Source organism: Salmo trutta, chromosome 19 (assembly GCF_901001165.1).
Source record: "Salmo trutta chromosome 19, fSalTru1.1, whole genome shotgun sequence".
Lineage (NCBI taxonomy): Eukaryota > Metazoa > Chordata > Actinopteri > Salmoniformes > Salmonidae > Salmo > Salmo trutta.
In genome coordinates, this window is record NC_042975.1 from 36,420,113 (window position 1) to 36,440,083 (window position 19,971).

General features: G+C 44.1%; 2 protein-coding genes across 3 annotated transcripts; one reads left to right on the top strand and one right to left on the bottom strand.

The window, feature by feature from the left end:
- Positions 1-9,038: 9,038 nt before the first annotated feature.
- LOC115154485 (tubulin polymerization-promoting protein family member 3) lies at positions 9,039-12,829 on the bottom strand. The gene is made up of 4 exons (XM_029700753.1): positions 12,698-12,829; positions 10,434-10,630; positions 10,142-10,295; positions 9,039-9,959 (listed from the first exon to the last, which is right to left on the bottom strand). The coding sequence occupies exons 2-4, from the start codon at positions 10,622-10,624 to the stop codon at positions 9,768-9,770; spliced, it is 537 nt and encodes a 178-aa protein (XP_029556613.1). The 5' UTR covers positions 10,625-10,630; positions 12,698-12,829; the 3' UTR covers positions 9,039-9,767.
- A 2,792-nt stretch (positions 12,830-15,621) lies between these two features.
- On the top strand, positions 15,622-18,859 carry LOC115154487 (tripartite motif-containing protein 16). 2 transcript variants are annotated; one of them, XM_029700755.1, is made up of 8 exons: positions 15,622-15,881; positions 16,000-16,529; positions 16,673-16,768; positions 17,014-17,247; positions 17,454-17,610; positions 17,711-17,767; positions 17,877-17,930; positions 18,017-18,859. In XM_029700755.1, the coding sequence occupies exons 2-8, from the start codon at positions 16,029-16,031 to the stop codon at positions 18,565-18,567; spliced, it is 1,650 nt and encodes a 549-aa protein (XP_029556615.1). In that variant the 5' UTR covers positions 15,622-15,881; positions 16,000-16,028; the 3' UTR covers positions 18,568-18,859. The 2 variants fall into 2 exon arrangements, with proteins under 2 accessions (XP_029556615.1, XP_029556614.1); XM_029700754.1 differs by having other exon boundaries at positions 15,622-16,529.
- The last annotated feature ends 1,112 nt before the right edge of the window (positions 18,860-19,971 follow it).

The following is a 19,971-nucleotide window of genomic DNA, read 5'->3' on the forward strand; positions in this document are numbered from 1 at the left end:
TTTTCTAAATAATACATAGAAAGCGTTTTTTTTAAGGAGTATGATCAGTCGACTGCAATTTACATGTTGGTATTAACTGTGAAGTACTGTTGTATGTGGGAGTGTACACTACATGACCAGAAGTATATGGACCTCTGCTCGTTGAACATCTCATTCCAGAATCATGGGCACGAATATGGAGTTGGCCCCCCCCTTTCTACTTTAACAGCCTCCACTCTTTGGGGCGGCAGCGTAGCCTAGTGGTTAGAGTGTTGGACTTGTAACTGAAAGGTTGCAAGATTGAATCCCTGAGCTGACAAGGTACAAATCTGTTGTTCTGCCCCTGAACAAGGCAGTTAACCCACTGTTCCTAGGCCATCAATGAAAATAGGACTTTGTTCTTAACTGACTTGCCTAGTTAAATAAAGGAAGAAAAAAATCTATATGTTAAACTCTGGTAAAGCTTTCCACTAGAGTTGGAATATTGCTAAGGGGACTTGCTTCCATTCAGACACAAGGGCATTAGTGAGGTTGGCACTGATGTTGGGTGATTAGGCCTGGCTCGCATTCAAATTCATCCCAAAGGTGTTCGATGGAGTTGAAGTCATGGCTCTGTGCAGGCCAGTCAAGTTTTTCCACACCGATCCCGACAAACACTATCTGTATGGACCTCGCTTTGTGCACGGGGGCATTGCCATGCTGAAACAGGAAAGGGTCTTCCCCAAACTGTTGCCACAAAGTTAGAAGCACAGAATCATCTAGAATGTCACTGTATGCTGTAGCGTTAAGATTTCCCTTCACTGGAACTAAGGGGCCTAGTCTGAACCATGAAAAACAGCCCCAGACCATCATACTTCTTCCACCAAACTTTACAGTTGGGACAATATATTCGGGCAGGTAGCGTTTTCCTGGCATCCACCAAACCCAGATTTGTCTGTTGGACTGCCTGATGGTGAAGCATGATTCATCACTCCAGAGAATGCGTTTCAACTGCTCCAGAGTCCAATGGAGGCGAGCTTTACACCGCTCCAGCCGACGTTTGACATTGTACATGGTGATCTTAGGCTTCTGTGTGGCTGCTTGGCCATGGAAACTCAATACATGAAGCTCCTGATGAACAGTTCTTGTGCAGCCGTTGCTTCCAGATGCAGTTTGGAACTCGGTAGGGAGTGTTGCAACCAAGGACAGATGATTTTTATGTGTTATACGCTTCAGCACTCGGTGGTCCCGTTCTGTGAGCCTGTGTGGCTTACCACTTCACGGCTGAACCGTTGTTGCTCCTAGACGTTTCCACTTCACAATAACTGCACTTACAGTGCCATCGGAAATTATTCAGACCCCTTGACTTTTTCCACATTTTGTTACGTTACAGCCTTATAGTAAATTGTATTAAATAAAAAAAATCTACACAGCGAAAACAGAAACACCTTATTTACATAAGTATTCAGAACCTTTGCTATGAAACTCGAAATTGAGCTCAGGTACATCCTATTTCCATTGATCTTCCTTGAGATGTTTCTACAACTTGATTGGAGTCCACCTGTGGTAAATTCAATTGATTGGACGTGATTTGGAAAGCCACACACCTGTCTATATAAGGTCTCACAGTTGACAGTGCATGTCAGAGCAAAAACCAAGCCATGAGGTCAAAGGAGTTGTCCGTAGGGCTCCGAGACAGGATTGTGTCGAGGCACAGATCTGGGGAAGAGTACCAAAAAATGTCTGCAGCATTGAAGGTCCCCAAAAATACTGTGGCCTCCATCATTCTTAAATGGAAGAAGTTTGGAACCACCAAGGCTCTTCCTAGAGCTGGCTGTCCTGGCCAAACTGAGCAATCAGGGGAGAAAGGCCTTGATCCGGGGGGTGACCAAGAACCCGATTGTCACTCTGAAAGAGCTCCAGAGTTCCTCTGTGGAGATGGAAGAAACTTCCAGAAGGACAACCATCTCTGCAGCTCTCCACCAATCAGGCCTTTATGGTAGAGTGGCCAGACGGAAGCCACTCCTCAGTAAAAGGTACATAACGGTCCGCTTGTAGTTTGCGCCTCAGCACAGCAGCACCCCCACTGGCGCTGAAACGTACATTCACAGTCCCAGCGGCCGCACGGCAGCGCACCCTCCCACGCCACTGACCACAGCAGAGAGAGACGAGACGGAGGGAGAGAGGAGGGTTGAGACATTAATGTAGCCTACTGTAACTGATGTTGGATGATGCAAAGTAGCTACTTTAACAAATGTGTTGATTTGTACTTTTTTGTAAACATATACAGGGATTTTAGTACTGTTTTACAGAGTGTAAAGTCCCAGAGTTCATAAACTCTCATAGGCATGATGATGATGAATGCTTTACCTGCTGCTTCCTTCAGGAAGCAGATCTGGACTCTCACATTGAGATACAGCGCCCCCAAGAGGAACAGAGTGGACACTCATCTGAGACCCTAAGGACACAGACGGCACTGGATAATGTGGGGAGAATATAATTTTTATAGCCCTAGAATACAATGTAATATTGCTTATAATATAGAGTAGAACATCTACAAACACAACATCCATTTAACATGCACAACACAGCAAAAACAGTATTGCAAGTTATTTTCCTTTCTGACACACCCCACTGCCAGCACAATCCCCTAAATCCCTTTCCACACACACTTCCAATCTCAGGTCCCTGGACAGGACACCCAAACAAGGTGTGAAGGCAGGAACCTGCAGGGTCCACTTAGATTATCAGGCAGTGTGTAATGTGTACCGCTACTGTAGCTGTCTGTGTGTATTAGTATTATTAGGTCACTGGTAGCAGGTGGACTGATAGAATCAGTGAGGTTGTTGATTATGATCTGTGAGGGGGTTCCTCCTGGTTGTGTCTCAGTCCCAGTGTTCTTGGGTTTCAATAGGACACTGATAATGCCTGATCAAGGTGGGCCTAGTTTAGGGGATTGTCCTTCCCCTTTCCTGTCCTACTCACTCATTCCCAGGGTTCATTCGTGTGGTGACATAAGTAGTGAATCTGACAGTGAAGGTGTCATGGTTTGTGTGAATAATGCACTGGGCAGGTAATCTATCTATTGACATCTTATCCTAGCTCACTGTCGTAATCAGTGTCACCGCATCCAATTCACATCAAAATGGTTCTGAGGGGCACATTGTTCTGAGATTAGGATCTTCTGAAAGCTGGCACAGGCTGCACTTGAACGAAGATTTCTGGGGGAAAGCTAAAGTTATGGACACCAAGCTCTCTGTGCTATGATCCCCCTACCTTTCCCTGAGAACACAGGACAGAGAGAGGAGTTGATGGACCTGAGGAACAGTTATTATCTTCACTAATCACCTCAGTCACTACCTCTCATAATAACCATATTAGAGAGAGAGGAGGAAATGGAGGAGTTACACTCCCATGTAATATGATCACTGTGCAAAGTCCTGCTATTCTGGCAAATTGTCTCCTGACTAAACTCAACCGTTTTAGAAGAGTGTACATTACACTTATGAAGAAAATACAGACATCCATGCTCACATACAGTACCAGTCAAAAGTTTGGACACACCTACTCATTCAAGGGTTTTTCTTTATTTTACTATGTTGTACATTGTAGAATAATAGTGAAGACATCAAAACCATGCCAAGAGAATGCCAGAATGTGCAAAGCTGTCATCAAGGCAAAGGGTGGCTACTTTGAAGAAAAAAAAAACATGTTTTTATTTGTTTAACACTTTTTTGGTTACTGCATGATTCCATTTGTGTTATTTCATAGTTTTGATGTCTTCTGTTATTGTTCTATAGAGTAGAAAATAGTCAAAATAAAGAAAAACCCTTGAATGAGTAGGTGTGTCCAAACTTTTGACTGGTACTGTAGGTAACTGGGTGGTTAACCGTTGGAACTAAACTGATGATAAATCTGATCATTTATAAACATTCCTTCCTCCATTGTCCTCTTGCTGTACAGTAATCCATTTAACTAATGATGTATTTTATAACCCCCAGGTCAAAAGCGCCAACACAACTTGATATCAGCTTCATCTAAGCCTGAGAAAAAGGCAGTAAAGATTGTTAATATTCCTCTATCACAGTCCTGTGGTTTTCCAATAACTTATTACCATATCTGATCACTGATCAGGTAACTGAGAGATCACACCCCATTACTAAATATGAGCCCTAAATATGAGGCAAAAATATAAGGCCTGAATGCTGCAATGAAAGTGTTTTTGAGTCTATAAGTAGGCTAGTTCTGGTTCATACTCAGGGTTCAATTTCAGGATATTGTGCCTGGTTTCGGGTGTCTTAGGTATAAATATGTGGTTAACACTTGGTATTTCATAATTTAATCATATTCCCAGAACAATATAAAAAGCCTATCATTGACATCTATCTGAAATAAACACACATTTTTTGACACCATTGATGCTGCCATTTTACAGATAATAATGAATCACTCTGGCCATTGTGACATCAGCTGATGTAAGAAGGGCTTTATAAATACATTTGATTGAATTTGATTGATGGTTCTGCCATTATGAGTGTTTGTAAGTGAAACAGAGACAATAATGGAGCAATCAGTCTGATATTTCTCATCACTGCAATTTATTGTTGGAAAGTTGAAACCATGGCCACACAGTGTACATTCAGTAGGTGTACAATTCCACTGTGGGTGGGTCGGCACACACAGCAAGAATTCAAACTGTAGAACCCAGTTCCTACATTTGAATATAAAAATGGATTTTATCAAACAAAACTATGCTACATTTTATCTCTGGGACCCGCAGGATGACAAATCAGAGCAAGATTACTGAATTACTGTACATTATTTACCTTCAGAGGTGAATGTATCAAACGTTTTTTGTTGTTGTGCACTCTCCTCAAACAATAGCATGGTATTTTTTCACTGTAATAGCTACCTTAAATTGGACAGTGCAGTTAGATTAATAAGAATGTAAGCTTTCTGCCCATATAAGACATGCCTATGTCCTGGGATTATTTCTTTTTTTTGTTACTTACAAGACATGCTAATCACATTAGCACACGTTAGCTCAACCGTCCCACGGGGAGACACTGATTAACTAAAGTTACTTTGGAAAACTAGTTCACAACTACTTTGTGATGTTAACATAATGTGTAATTTAGCCTATTAAACACAAAAACTATGTTTGTAGTGAGAATTAGGCAGGTCTGACCACTGTCACGTCCTGACCATAGAAAGCTCTTATTTTCTATGATAGAGTAGGTCAGGACGTGACTGTTTTTTTTTTCTAGTTATTATTTTCTATATGGGGTTTTAGTTTAGTTTTTCTATGTTTGGTTGATTTGTATGATTCCCAATTAGAGGCAGCTGGTAATCGTTGTCTCCAATTGGGGATCATACTTAAGTAGCTTGTTTTTCACTTGGGGGTTATGGGATATTGTTTGTGTAGTTGCATTGTCGTCATGGTTCGTTTATCCTTTATTGTTTTGTATTTTTTCAAAGTTTCACATTCTAATAAATTATGTGGAACGCTACTCACGCTGCGCCTTGGTTCGATCATTATTATGATGAACGTGACAACCACCCATATTTCATTTGCAAAAAAATTAGTGGGTAGTTTCAGTAGTTAGCTACACCGCTAAATGGCAAAAAATTATTAACTACTGAAAACACTACCAGCATTTGCATTTAGTTAAAATACCACCAAGCTACTGCAAAATGTAGTTTAATTACTAGTTGAACTACATGAAGTTCATTACTCCCCAACACTGCTGGGTTCATGGCATCTACTTTTCTCTTCAGCCAGCCACCTGTATCATGTACTTTTACACTATGGGTTGAAGGGTGGTGTTCATACATGTTAGAATTCAAAACCATTTCCATTTAATGTATTTCAGCATTGATTAGTTGAAACTTCAAGTCTGATAAAACTTTTATTAGAGTAATATGCCATTAACAATATGTTTTATCCCACAGGGCTTGTTGAGCAGGTGATAGAGCTCATAAGAGCAGAATCTGCGACAAGAACAAAGTTAGAGAGGGAAGGATAGAGACAGAGACTCATGAAGAGGAGTGAGCTCCTAGCGGTCAGTCAGTGGTGTAGTGGCTCTGGTCGTCACAGGGGAAGCAGCCAGGGGGCAGAGGGCAGGGGGACAGCACGCTGCTGGCCATGTCCTCCTGGTCCTCGTGGTTCCTCTCCTACAGCGTGGCCAGACTCAGGGTGTTGTGGGGTTCGAGAGGAGCCTGCATCACTCCACTCTGGGTGTTGTGGTACAGGCTGGCGCAGCCTGCCATTAGGGTGCGAGGGGAGCCTGCATCACTCCACTCTGGGTGTTGTGGTACAGGCTGGTGCAGCCTGCCATTAGGGTCCGAGGGGAGCCTGCATCACTCCACTCTGGGTGTTGTGGTACAGGCTGGCGCAGCCTGCCATTAGGGTTCGAGGGGAGCCTGCATCACTCCACTCTGGGTGTTGTGGTACAGGCTGGCGCAGCCTGCCATTAGGGGTTGAGGGGAGCCTGCATCACTCCACTCTGGGTGTTGTGGTACAGGCTGGCGCAGCCTGCCAGTAGGGTCCGAGGGGAGCCTGCATCACTCCACTCTGGGTGTTGTGGTACAGGCTGGCGCAGCCTGCCATTAGGGGTTGAGGGGAGCCTGCATCACTCCACTCTGGGTGTTGTGGTACAGGCTGGCGCAGCCTGCCAGTAGGGTCCGAGGGGAGCCTGCATCACTCCACTCTGGGTGTTGTGGTACAGGCTGGCGCAGCCTGCCAGTAGGGTCCGAGGGGAGCCTGCATCACTCTACTCTGGGTGTTGTGGTACAGGCTGGCGCAGCCTGCCAGTAGGGTCCGAGGGGAGCCTGCATCACTCCACACTGTCAGGGCCAGGCTGTAAACCCCAGAGCGGGGTGCGGTGAACAGCCCTGACGACACATTGTAGGCCTGCCAAGGTGATGAACACGTGCTAGTAAGCTACGGTGATCTGCTCCCTCACCGAACCCACACACCGACTCCAGCGGGCCAAGGCCACAGAGAACGCTTTTACGGCTATCTACACAGTAGGGGGGTGGAATGATGGTCAGAGATACACAGGGAAAGAGGAGTTGTGAAATTAGTGTAGCTAGAGGAGCTACAGTACATGGCAGTTAGTCAGATGCCTATTGAAGTAGTTAAGTTGATTCATAGTTTATACTTTCTACTAGAGCAAGTACAATAGGAGCTAGTCTCATCTAAAGAGATGTGTAGCCAGGTGGTAAAAGTACATAGCTGTATTTATTTATATCTACTTTTTGTTTTTAATAGAAAGCACTACTGTTTATGCATTTCACTTTGTACTTATTGTACTCAGATTGTTTTTATGCACTTTACTAACAGATTTATTTCCCTTGATTGTGATTTAGACTGAACTTTACTTCATGGTGACTTCACCTGATTTCCCTCCTACAGTACATGATCCTATTTTAAATTCAAGCTTTGACAGAATAAACAACTCGGATGGAGTTTTGTGTCCTGTGCTGGGTTTACTTTCACATGGATCGTTAATAATCTGATTGTAAAACACACAGATATGCAGGCATAGATAAGACTCTCAGCCTTAATGTCAGCCAGTGCAGCCTGGGCTGTCTCTAGGCGTGGCTTTAGTTGGGTCAGAGTAGTAGTAGTTCTGCAGCTGCCCCACCTGTCTCTGCATCACACCGCAGCCACAGGACGCTGGGTCTGTCACACACTCTGTACACCTGCACACACTAACAATCTGTACACACTAACACACATCCTTATTGAGACTCAAACCAGATTATTATAAACACTTATATACAGTATAGACACTTTCTCTGTGTTCTTTGTCTCTCAGAGTGTTGTCCCGGGCTGTTCCAGGAGTAGGTCCTGTCTACAACACACACAGCAGCATGATACCTGGGAGGGAGAACAGAGCACAACACAGACACACCCTCACACACAAGGCATTTATTTTTAAGTGCATTGCTACATGCATTCATAACACAATAGTGAATTGAACTATTCTGAACTGATCTGAACATTCACTAAAGCACACTCCCACTGAACATGACATAGAATGTCACATGCAAGCAGAGCATCATTCATCACCTATCCCAGAGGGATGTTCCACCCATAGCAACATACTACAGAGGACAGTCAACTACAATAAACACCATTCCATGTGTCTCACCTCACATCTTTCAGCTCAGCACAGGTCTCAGATAGACAGCTGGTGACCATGTCTTGGGGAGGTCCTCATTCACTTTATAGCCTTGTTGCACCAGTATGGGACTTAATAACAGAGGAAGCAGACTGGCTTTGTAAAGGTATTAGGGACAGATACTGTGTTTTTGCGTGTGTAGTACCCAATGGAATAGTACTAACCCCTGTAACTTTGATATGAATTGATTAAGTTGTGTGTGTGTGTGTGTTTGTGTGTGTGTGTGTGTGTGTGTGAGAGAGAGAGACAGAGAGAAAAAATAACTCTTTCACATGATCTGATTTGCTGCTCAGTGATTTATTTTAGCGTTTACATAGTATTTTCCAGCTCTTCAGAATAGAGGGAGACACAGCTAGACTGTACAGTGATCAGGAAGGACAGAACAACAATGCAGTGCAGTCAGGAGGCTCCCATTCCTCCAACAGACAGAGTTCTCATCTTCTCAGAGGAGGAGAGGACTCATCTGTCTCTTATTCCATGTGTCCAATCTACAGCACAAGCAAAGGACTATAATGTCCAGATACAGTCTATATACCTTTGAATGTATTCACCATTCATTAATCTATTACATCATCTAATAATGTATTTATTAATTCATCCATTTATATTTCCAATATACAGTTATTATAGCAGAGCAGATGAAGCTATGTACATCAGTTGAGAAGGATGTGGGTGAAAGAAGTGCATAATACCAGGGCATTAGTGTTACAGTGCCTTGCAAAAGTATTCCGCCCCCTTGAACTTTTCGACCTTTTGCCACATTTCAGGCTTCAAACATAAAGATATAAAACACATTTTTTGTGAAGAATCAACAACAAGTGGGACACAATCATGAAGTGGAACGAAATTTTTTGGATATTTCAAACTTTTTTAACAAATAAAAAACAGAAAAATTGGGCGTGCAAAATTATTAAATACAGTTTTATATCTTTATGTTTGAAGCCTGAAATGTGGCAAAAGGTCGAAAAGTTCAAGGGGGCCGAATACTTTCGCAAGGCACTGTAGAAGCAACCTCAATGATAAGGCACAATGTGTGTAGTAGTAGGAAGCTGAGTTACTTCCTGTAGTAGTAGGGAGCTGAGTTACTTCCTGTAGTAGTAGGGAGCTGAGTTACTTCCTGTAGTAGTAGGGAGCTGAGTTACTTCCTGTAGTAATAAGTGTGCTGACTGAGGTGTTTAGTAAAGCTGGGAGGGATGGGGTCAGGGGTTGGGCTGGAGCATTTAGGAAGGGGGAGTATATAGATTATTTAAGTACATTTTCTCCCTAAGAAATCATTATTCTTTATCAACTAATAAAGGTAATGTTTCCTATTCAGGTTTACTCCCCACTGGAACCGTTACACCACCCCTCTTCATCCTACCACCCCAACCCCACCCTGTAACTCTGAGGATATATTTTTACATTTTTAAATGTAACCTTTATTTAACTAGGCAAGTCAGTTAAGAAGAAAGGATTATTTACAATGATGGCCTCCCCTGATACTATGGCATCTAGAGACTGAACAGTTCATCCTCCTGTACCTGTGCAGTTCTCAGTTCTAATTGAAAGTCCAGTATTTAGGGGGTCTTAGGGGTAAATGGTAGGGTCTGAGTAGCTCTCTCTCTGTTTCCTCTATCCTGCCTATGCTTCCTTGACCTTATCCTCATAGGTGCCCTTGCCCTTGTAGGCCCCCACATAGCCACTGGCATCTGGGATCTCCTCTCGCCCAGCCTTGCCCTTCCCTTTGCCAGTCTCGTCAAAACGCTCCTTGTGTGCCCCCGTGAATTTGGTGGTGTCTGTCAGTCTGTCCACCGCCGCTGCCTTGGCCACTTTCTATGAGCAGGAAAAAGATAGAAGGAAAGAGAGAATGAGAGATGAGCATACAAAGCAAGAACTTACCACTTACACATATGCAAACACACAGCACACACACGGACACACACACACACACACTCTTTCTCTCTCTGAGACTGTAATATTATCAGGCAGTGTGCTGCTGACAGGTAGACACTCACGGTGACGCCCGCGTTGGAGGGCTCCTTCCCTGCTATGAGGCCATAGAGCTGCTGCAGCGTCTCCTCCTGGCCCTTCCCTTTAAAACGTTTCGGGGCCAACTCTGACAGGGCCTGGCTGAATTGCTCAAAGGTGATCACACGAGCTGTCTTCGCCCTAAAATACACAGACACAAAATGTTGTATGTCATTCCTGATAAGGTATTCTGAGGTCCTCTGGCCGTTTTCCCTCTCACTAGAAAGATGACTGTGGATCTTTCAGTGTGGAGATTTGAAACTGGACGGAGTCTCTCACTTGACTTTAGTGAAGACGATGTCCACGTCGGTGGCGGTGACGTTCTTGCCGTCGATGACCCGGCAGTCCTTGCAGAGTTTGGCAAAGTTCTTGCCATTCATCTCCTTCCCAGTAGCCTTGGTGTCCCCATGAATGGCAAACTTCTTGAAGGCCGTCTCCACCTCTGCTTCTGATACTGAGCCCTCTGCCATTCTGTCCTATACAGAGAGGGAGGGAGACAGGGGGATGATGAGAGAGGGATGAGAGGGATGAGAGGGATGAGAAAGGGATGAGAGAGAGAGAGAGGGATGAGAGAGAGAGAGGGATGAGAGAGAGAGAGAGAGAGAGAGGAGAGAGGGATGATGAGAGAGGGAGGGGGATGATGAGAGAGAGGGGGGGATGATGAGAGAGAGGGGGGGATGATGAGAGAGAGGGGGGATGATGAGAGAGGGAGGGGGATGATGAGAGAGGGAGGGGGATGATGAGAGAGGGAGGGGGATGATGGGAGGGGGATGATGAGAGAGAGGGGGGGATGATGAGAGAGGGAGGGGGATGATGAGAGAGAGGGGGGATGATGAACGAGAGGGGGGGTGATGAGAGAGCGAGACAGAGAGAGAGAGATGAGAGAGAGAGATGATGAGAAGGAGCGGTACAACATTAAGGATGGGATGTACGAGAAAGGCATTCAGTTGAGATGGTTGTTGTTTCTCACACAAAGACCAGGTGCCCTGCCATAATATTGAAATAACATTGGGAGGACGCTGTGTGTCCACGAACAGGAAATGAGGTATTAAGTATTGGGAGAGATTTGGTCGTTAAGGCAAGACATTCAGCACACCATGTCTTCTGGGCATTACTCACATACTCACTTGTTTGTAATGAATCCATTAGCTGGATTGATTCCCTGCCCCGCCAAGAAATGGCTGCTGTGGCCGCTGACTTATGGTGAACACACACACACACACACCCATATCCACACACCCATATCCACACACCCATATCCACACACACACACACACACATATCCAAACACACACACACACCCATATCCACACACCCATATCCAAACACACACACACACACACACACACACACACATATCCACACACCCATATCCACACACCCATATCCAAACACACACACACACACACACATATCCACACACCCATATCCACACACACACACATCTTGAACTGTTACTGTTGTTTCAGCTACTCTCTGGCAGCTACTTAATTAAATAACGTTCCATGATGTATCATTCCTGGAGAGCAGCCTGTTGTTGGGGAAAATATCTCAATTATTTTCACTAAATGAGACCACCAGACTGCTCACTTTCTCTGTTTTATAATGTGTCTTGTTCATTCATGATGGCTAACAAGTTAATGTATTTTATCCAAAACTGGGCCATGGAGCATTTGATATTCAAAACATAAAGAAATATTATTATATCTTGAAGTCATTTTTTACAGTACAGGAACATTCCACAAGTTAAACACAAACATTATGCAATATAGCCCCATGACATATAATATACACTGAGTGTATAAAACATTAAGAACACATTATTTTGCCCTCAGAACAGCCCTGAATTCATCAGGGCATGGACTCTACAAGGTGTCGAAAGCGTTCCAACGGGATGCTGGCCCATGTTGAGTCCAATGCTTCCCACAATTGTGTCAAATTGGCTGGATGTCCTTTGGGTGGTGGACCATTCTTGATAAACACAGGAAACTGTTGAGTGTGAAAAACCCAGTTCTTGACACACTCAAACCGGTGCACCTGGCACCTACTGCCATACCCCGTTCAAAGGCACTTAAATATTTTGTCTTGCTGATTCACCCTCTGAATGGCACACACACAATCCACGTCTTAACTGTCTCTAGGATTAAAAATCATTCTTTAACCTGTCTCCTCCCCTTCATCTACACTGATTTAAAGTGGATTTAACAAGGGACATCAATAAGGGATCATAGCTTTCGCATGGATCCACCTGGTCAGTTGATGTCATGGAAAGAGCAGGTGTTCCTAATGTTTTGTACACTCAGTGTATATATGTCTACACGTATGTACATTTCAAATAAAGTATGACAATAGAGTCTAGTAAAGATGCCTGAAAGTAAGCACAAACGAAAAGTAAACCTAAAAGAGGACAGTGAGCACATTAAATGATATCAAACAAATGGCTTCTCATTTCTATGATTTTCTGTCATGCATTGTGTTTGAACCTCTTCATTTCTGGTCCATAGACTAAGGTACAGGATAACTATAAATATAGACATGTTTACCTTTGAGGTGAAGGGATGCTGAGTGATGATGCTGGGGATGCCCGTGCTGATGCTGTGTGTCCTCCTCCTAGCCCTACCGTTCACACCACCTTCACAATGATGAGAGAGGTGGAGAGAGAGGGGAGGGAGATGAAGAACAGAGGGTGGGGAGAGAGAGAGCACAGACCAGCACAAGCCATGACATCATATGCTGCCTGTCACTCTTGGGCGCATGCGTTCGCTCGTTCACTCCCTCTTTCTCTCAACCTTACCCCCTCCCTTTCTCCCCCTCCCGGGCTCCTTCCCCCTCCCCTCTCTGTCCTATATGATTTGGCTCACAACTGGTGCAACCACGCCCTGTCCTCTGTCTGTCTGTCCAGAGCAACAAAGAGGGCCTTTGTTTTGACAAACATGAAGAACAGCCTATAAAATGAGGACAGCACTATATTGTATATGAACAGTAAACATCTAATACTTGTATTTATTTATTTAACCTTTATTCAACTAGGCAAGTCAGTTGAGAACAAATTCTTATTTACAACGACTACCCCGGACGACACTGGACTAATTAATTGTGCGCCGCCCTATGGGACTCCCAATCACGGCCGGATGTGATGCAGCCTGGATTCAAACCAGGTACTGCAGTGATGCCTCTTGCACTGAGATACAGTGTCTTTGACCGCTGCGCCAGTCAGGAGCTTATTTACACTAACATGATACACAAATCCATACGCAGCAATTATGTTTATTTGTTTCTATTCACTGCCATTCGCTCTGTCTATGCCCATTATATGAAGCATATTATGTTTTTTTAACACTGACTCAATCATAACCCTCACCCCATGTTTGACACATCTTTAACAAATGGCCATTACAATTGAACAGTGAAACCCATTCGTTTAATGAGAAAGGATGTTGGATGAAACCCCACCCTTTAGTGGCTAATCTGGTACTGGCACCACGAATATCATGTGGATAATGTTCTGTTCTGTTCTAGAGAGTGGGAATCATCTAGAATAATGTTCTGTTTACAAGATACACATACAGTTGAAGTCGGAAGTTTACATACACTGAGGTTGGAGTCATTAAAACTCGTTTTTCAACCACTCCACAAATTTCTTGTTAACAAACTATAGTATTGGCAAGTCGGATAGGACATCTACTTTGTGCATGACACAAGTAATTTTTCCAAAAATTGTTTACAGACAGATTATTTCACTTATAATTCACTGTATCACAATTCCAGTTGGTCAGAAGTGTACATACACTAAGTTGACTGTGCCTTTAAACAGCTTGGAAAATTCTAGAAAATGATGTCATGGCTTTAGAAGCTTCTGATAGGCTAATTGATATAATTTGAGTCAATTGCAGGTGTACCTGTGGATGTATTTCAAGGCCTACCTTTAAACTCAGTGCCTCTGTGCTTGACATCATGGGATAATCTTAAAGACATCAGCCAAGACCTGAGAAAAAAAATTGTAGACCTCCACAAGTCTGGTTCATACTTGGGAGCAATTTCCAAATGCCTGAAGGTACCACGTTCATCTGTACAAACAATAGTACGCAGTATAAACACCATGGGACCACGCAGCCGTCATACCGCTCAGGAAGGAGACGCGTTCTGTCTCCTAGAGATGAACATACTTTGGTGCGAAAAGTGCAAATCAATCCCATAACAACAGCAAAGGACCTTGCGAAGATGCTGGAGGAAACGGGTACAAAAGTACCTATATCCACAGTAAAACGAGTCCTATATCAACATAACCTGAAAGGCCGCTCAGCAAGGAAGAAGCCACTGCTCCAAAACCGGCATAAAAAAGCCAGACTACGGTTTGCAACTGCACATGGGGACAAATTTCGTACTTTTTGGAGAAATATCCTCTGGTCTGATGAAACAAAAATAGAACTGTTTGGCCATAATGACCATTGCTATGTTTGGAGGAAAAAGGGGGAGCCTTGCAAGCCGAAGAACACCATCCCAACCGTGAAGCACGGGGGTGGCAGCATCATGTTGTGGGGGTGCTTTGCTGCAGGAGGGACTGGTGCACTTCACAAAATAGATGGCATCATGAGGAAGAAAATTGTGTGGATATATTGAAGCAACATCTCAAGACATCAGTAAGGAAGTTAAAGCTTGGTTGCAAATGGGTCTTCCAAATGGACAATGACCCCAAGCATACTTCCAAACTGGCTTAAGGACAACAAAGTCAAGGTATTGGAGTGGACATCACAAAGCCCTGACCTCAATCCTATAGAAAATGTGTGGGCAGAACTGAAAAAGCGTGTGCGAGCAAGGAGGCCTACAAACTTGACTCAGTTACACCAGTTCTGTCAGGAGGAATGGGACAAAATTCACCCAACTTATTGTGGGAAGCTTGTGGAAGGCTACCCGAAACGTTTGACCCAAGGTAAACAATTTAAAGGCAATGCTACCAAATGCTAATTGAGTGTATGTAAACTTCTGACCCATTGGGAATGTGATGAAAGAAATAAAAGCTGAAAGAAATAATTCTCTCTACTGTTCTAACATTTCACATTCTTAAAATAAAGTGGTGATCCTAACTGACCTAAGACAGGGAATTTTTACTAGGATTAAATCTCAGGAATTGTGAAAAACTGAGTTTAAATGTACTTGGCTAAGGTGTATGTAAACTTCTGACTTCAACTGTAGATTATTAAACTGTGTGATTCAGAGGGCATGTTTACCCAGATGGGACAGGCAGAGATTTGACCTTGTCCTTTAGGCTGTTTACTGTAACTGTGTTGTGTGCGTATAAACATGATGGTGCTGTGTCCTAGATTTGTGGTTCTCAAACCTCTCCTCGGGGACTCCCAGACGTTCCATGTATTTGAACTATTCCACAGCTAGCACACCTGATTTAAATTGTCAACTAATCATCAAGCCCTTGACTAGGTGAATCAGGTGAGTTAGTTCAGGGCTACAACAAAATTGGGAAACACCTGATTCAAATTGTCCCAGAGGAGAGGTTTGAGAACCACTGTCCTAGATTTATTTTACAGAGAACAAGCAGGACAGACTGTTTTGACCGTGGACGTTGTCAGCCACCATAACTCTCACTGCTGTTGTGTCAACAAAAAATCGACGTGTCTTTTCATGTATTCTCTGTTTACACTAAAACAAAGCCTCACCTTTAAATACCCGTGGAAGGGGCCTGGGCTCTGGCTTTACTCTCTTTAAACACAGGTCAGTGGATAATCATTCTGTGATCAGTCAGTACTTTTCTCCAAACAGGTTATTTCCCTGTCTCAGACAGTCTGACCCAGCAGGACCATGGCTGAGTCTAACTTCCCCCTGTCTCCAGATGGCTACACATGTCTTCTGTGTGCAGACATGCTGCGAGACCCCGTCACCATCTCCTGTGGAGACACCTACTGTCTGGAGTGCATCAAGATCTACTGGGACCAGTACGACCACCTGGGGGTGTACAGCTGCCCCCAGTGCCGGGCCACTTTCAGCCCTCGCCCCGTGTTGAGGCGCAGTGTGCCCAACGTGACCCAGGAGCTCGAGCTGCAGCCCTTCTCCTACCTCCAGAGGGATTCACTGTGTGACTTCTGTGTAGGCCGCCGCAGCAAGGCTGTCAAGTCCTGCCTGATGTGCCTGGCCTACTACTGCGAGACACACGTCAAGCCTCACTACGAGTCGGCCACCTTCAAGAGGCACAAGCTGGTGGATGAGACAGGTCACCTGGACAGGAAGATCTGTCCGCAGCACCAGAAGGGCCTGGAGCTGTTCTGTCGCTCGGACCAGATGTGTATCTGTGTGCTGTGTACCGTCAGGGAGCACCGCAGCCACAACATCATCTCTGCTGAGGAGGAGCGCGCTGAGAAACAGGCAAGACTGCTCTTACACACTGGAACAATCTACCCTCACCGCTCTACCAGTACATGACAACTGCAATGCTATGGTTGAAATTCATTTGAAACTTCTAAAGACAAAAAGGTCTTATGGTTCCTCTTCTTGTTCTCCTTTAACAGAAAAACCTGGCAGTGACCCAGTCTGAGGTCCAGCACATCATTCAGGAGCGGATGAAGGAACTGCAGGAGTTGCGACACAATGTTGACGTTCTCAAGGTTAGGTCCATTTCCATTTCCTAGGTCAATTTATGGTACTTTTATGAGACTACATCCCTTCATTAATGGTATATTTGTTTGATCATAAACTTTGTCTTAGAAGCACAAAATCATTACTATGATATAGTATATGAATTAAAACAATGAGTTTGCAATGTTTTGTTTTTAATTTATATATATATATATATATAAAACAACACAATGATATTTGTGTAATATGCAGTATCTCCCTCCCCTAACGTCAGAGCAATGCCCAGCGGGTGATGTCGGACAGTGATAAGATCTTCAGTGAGATGTTGCAGGCAGTGGAGCGATGGCACGCTGAGGTGAGCCAGCTGACCAAGGCCAACATGCAGGTGGCCATGTCACAGGCTGAGGGATATGTGGAGCGGCTGGAGCAGGAGATCCTGGAGCTGCAGCGCAAAGATGTTGAGCTGCGCCAGATCCTGGACACAGAGGACAACATCCACTTCCTACAGGTAGTGGACTAGAGGAAGGGGGGGGGGGACACTGGGCTGTCGGAACAAGGATCAGTACAATATTCAACAAAATATTATGAATCTAGCATTGGCATTACAATGAAAAGCAAGCCTATTCAATTCAAATATGTTATTCTCCTTGTGTCTATTTAATAAAAAATGACTCACTGAAACAGTATTTCATATCTTACTTCGGCACTATGTAGAATTTCCCCACGCTGTGTGTTCCTCCTGAGCCCATGGTGCCCAAAGTACTAATCAACCCCCAGTTCTCCTTCGGAGAGATCACGAAGACTGCCACCGACATGAAGGAGCATCTAGATGACATCTGTAAGAAGGAGTTGAGCAAAATCTCCAAGCTAGGTTAGTATATTAATGCGACTTAGACGCCTACAACACAGCCTTTGTACAGAAAGAGTATAGCATTACATTGTGATAACCAACTGTAATTTTACATTTACAGTAAGTGATACCCCTGTATACATACTTTCACCAAGAGGTGGAGACAAACAATTCAAAGGTATATATTTATGAAGTTTACATGGGTTTATTATCTGTGAAAAAATATCATTTTTCAATCTGAATATCTCTGATGATATAATCCATATTTTGTTCCGGCACTAATACAGCACCCTCCAGGGCAGATTTTCAGGAACCCAAAACTAGAGCAGACTTCTTGAGATGTGAGTGTTCTGTTCTTGTCTGTTCTTCATACCAACTCAATCATATAATTTTCTGATAACGCCAATAAATATGACTTTTCCCTCAGATTCCTGTCCGCTCACCTTTGACCCCAACACAGCCTACAAAGAACTGGTTCTGTTTGAGGGGAACCACAAAGTGATGCGGAAGAAGACAGTCCAGTTTTACCCGGACCACCCTGAGCGATTCGATGGCTTCTCCCAGGTTCTATGCAGGGAGTCACTGGGTGGGTTCAGGTACTACTGGGAAGCAGAGTGGAGTGGGGAGTTCTCAATCGGAGTGGCCTACAAGAGCATCAGCCGCAAGAGTAAGAACTCTCACAGTCTGCTGGGCTACAACGACAAGTCCTGGAGTCTGCTCTGCTCTGACTCGGGCTACTCCGCATGGCACAACAAGATGGACAAAGACCTGCCAGAGGCCCCGCGGGCCACACGGGTTGGAGTGTACTTGGACTACACTGCCAACACGGTGGCCTTCTACTCTGTGTCAGAGGCTATGGAGTTGATCCACAAATTCAAGTCCCATTTCTCTGAGCCCCTGTATGCAGGCTTTGGAGTGGGTTCTTCCGTGTCCCTCTGCCAACTAAAGCAGAACCTCCAACCTTACCGAGCACAGTGATAACAGACTGAGGGGTATCTACTCAGTGAAAATAGGACTATGTAAACTACACATTGTTAATGTTGCACACATTATGAAACATTTCAATTTAACACATTTCAATAAAATATAAAACCGTATGAGTGAAGAGTTAAGTATATTGCAAATGATAAAAAAAGAAACTATAATCATATCATTCCATTGACTTTATTACTGTGACATGTAATCTTAGTCAAAGAAAATTCCTAAATTGGAAATATATCAATGGTTCTCTTTACAAACTGTGCAAGTAAATAAATATGAACATCCTCCAGCTATAGTATCTGATACAAATGTGTCTAAAGTGCATTCGTTAAGTATTCAGACCCCTTCCCTTTTTCCACATCTTGTTACAATATAGCCTTATTCTAAAATGGATTTAAAAAATAATCATCATTCTACACACAATACCCCATAATGACAAAGTGAAAACAGGTTGACATTTTTGCAAATTTATTACAAATAAAAAAACTGAAATTGAGCTCAGGTGCATTGTGTTTCCATTTATCATTCTTGAGATGTTTCTACAACTTGATTGGAGTCCACCTGTGTTAAATTCAATTGATTGAACATGATTTGGAAAGGCACACACCTGTCTATTTAAGGTCCCACAGTTGACAGTGCATGTCAGAGCAAAAACCAAGCCATGAGGTCGAAGGAATTGTCCGTAGAGCTCCGAGACAGGATTGTGTCGAAGGTAACTGTCTGGTCAAGAGTACCAAAAAATGACTGCAGCATTGAAGGTCCCCAAGAACACCGTGGCCTCCATCATTTTTAAATGAAAGAAGTTTGGAATCACCAAGACTCTCCTAGAGCTAGCTGACTGGCCTGCCAAACTGAGCAATCGGGGGAGAAGGGCCTTGGTCAGGGAGGTGACCAAGAACCTGATGGTCACTGACAGAGCTCCAGAGTTCCTATGTGGATATGGGAGAACATTCTAGAAGGACAACCATCTCTGCAGCATTCCAACAATCAGGCCTTTATGGTAGTGGCCAGACGGAAGCCACTCCTTCCTTCGTAAAAGGCATATGACAGCCCGCCTGGAGTTTGCCAAAAGGCACCTAAAGGACTCTCAGACCATGAGAAACAAGATTCTCTTGTCTGATGAAACCAAGATTGAAGTCTTTGGCCTGAATGCCAAGTGTCACGTATGGAGGAAACCTGGCACCATCCCTACGGTGAAGCATTGTGGTAGCAACCCCCTTGGGCTGTGCCGTGGCGGAGATCTTTGTGGGCTATACTCGGCCTTGTCCCGGGATGGTATGTTGGTGGTTGGAGATATCCCTCCAGTGGTGTGGAGGCTGTGCTTTGGCAAAGTGGGTGGGGTTATATCCTACCTGTTTGGCCCTGTCCGGGGGTTTCATCGAATGGGGCCACAGTGTCTCC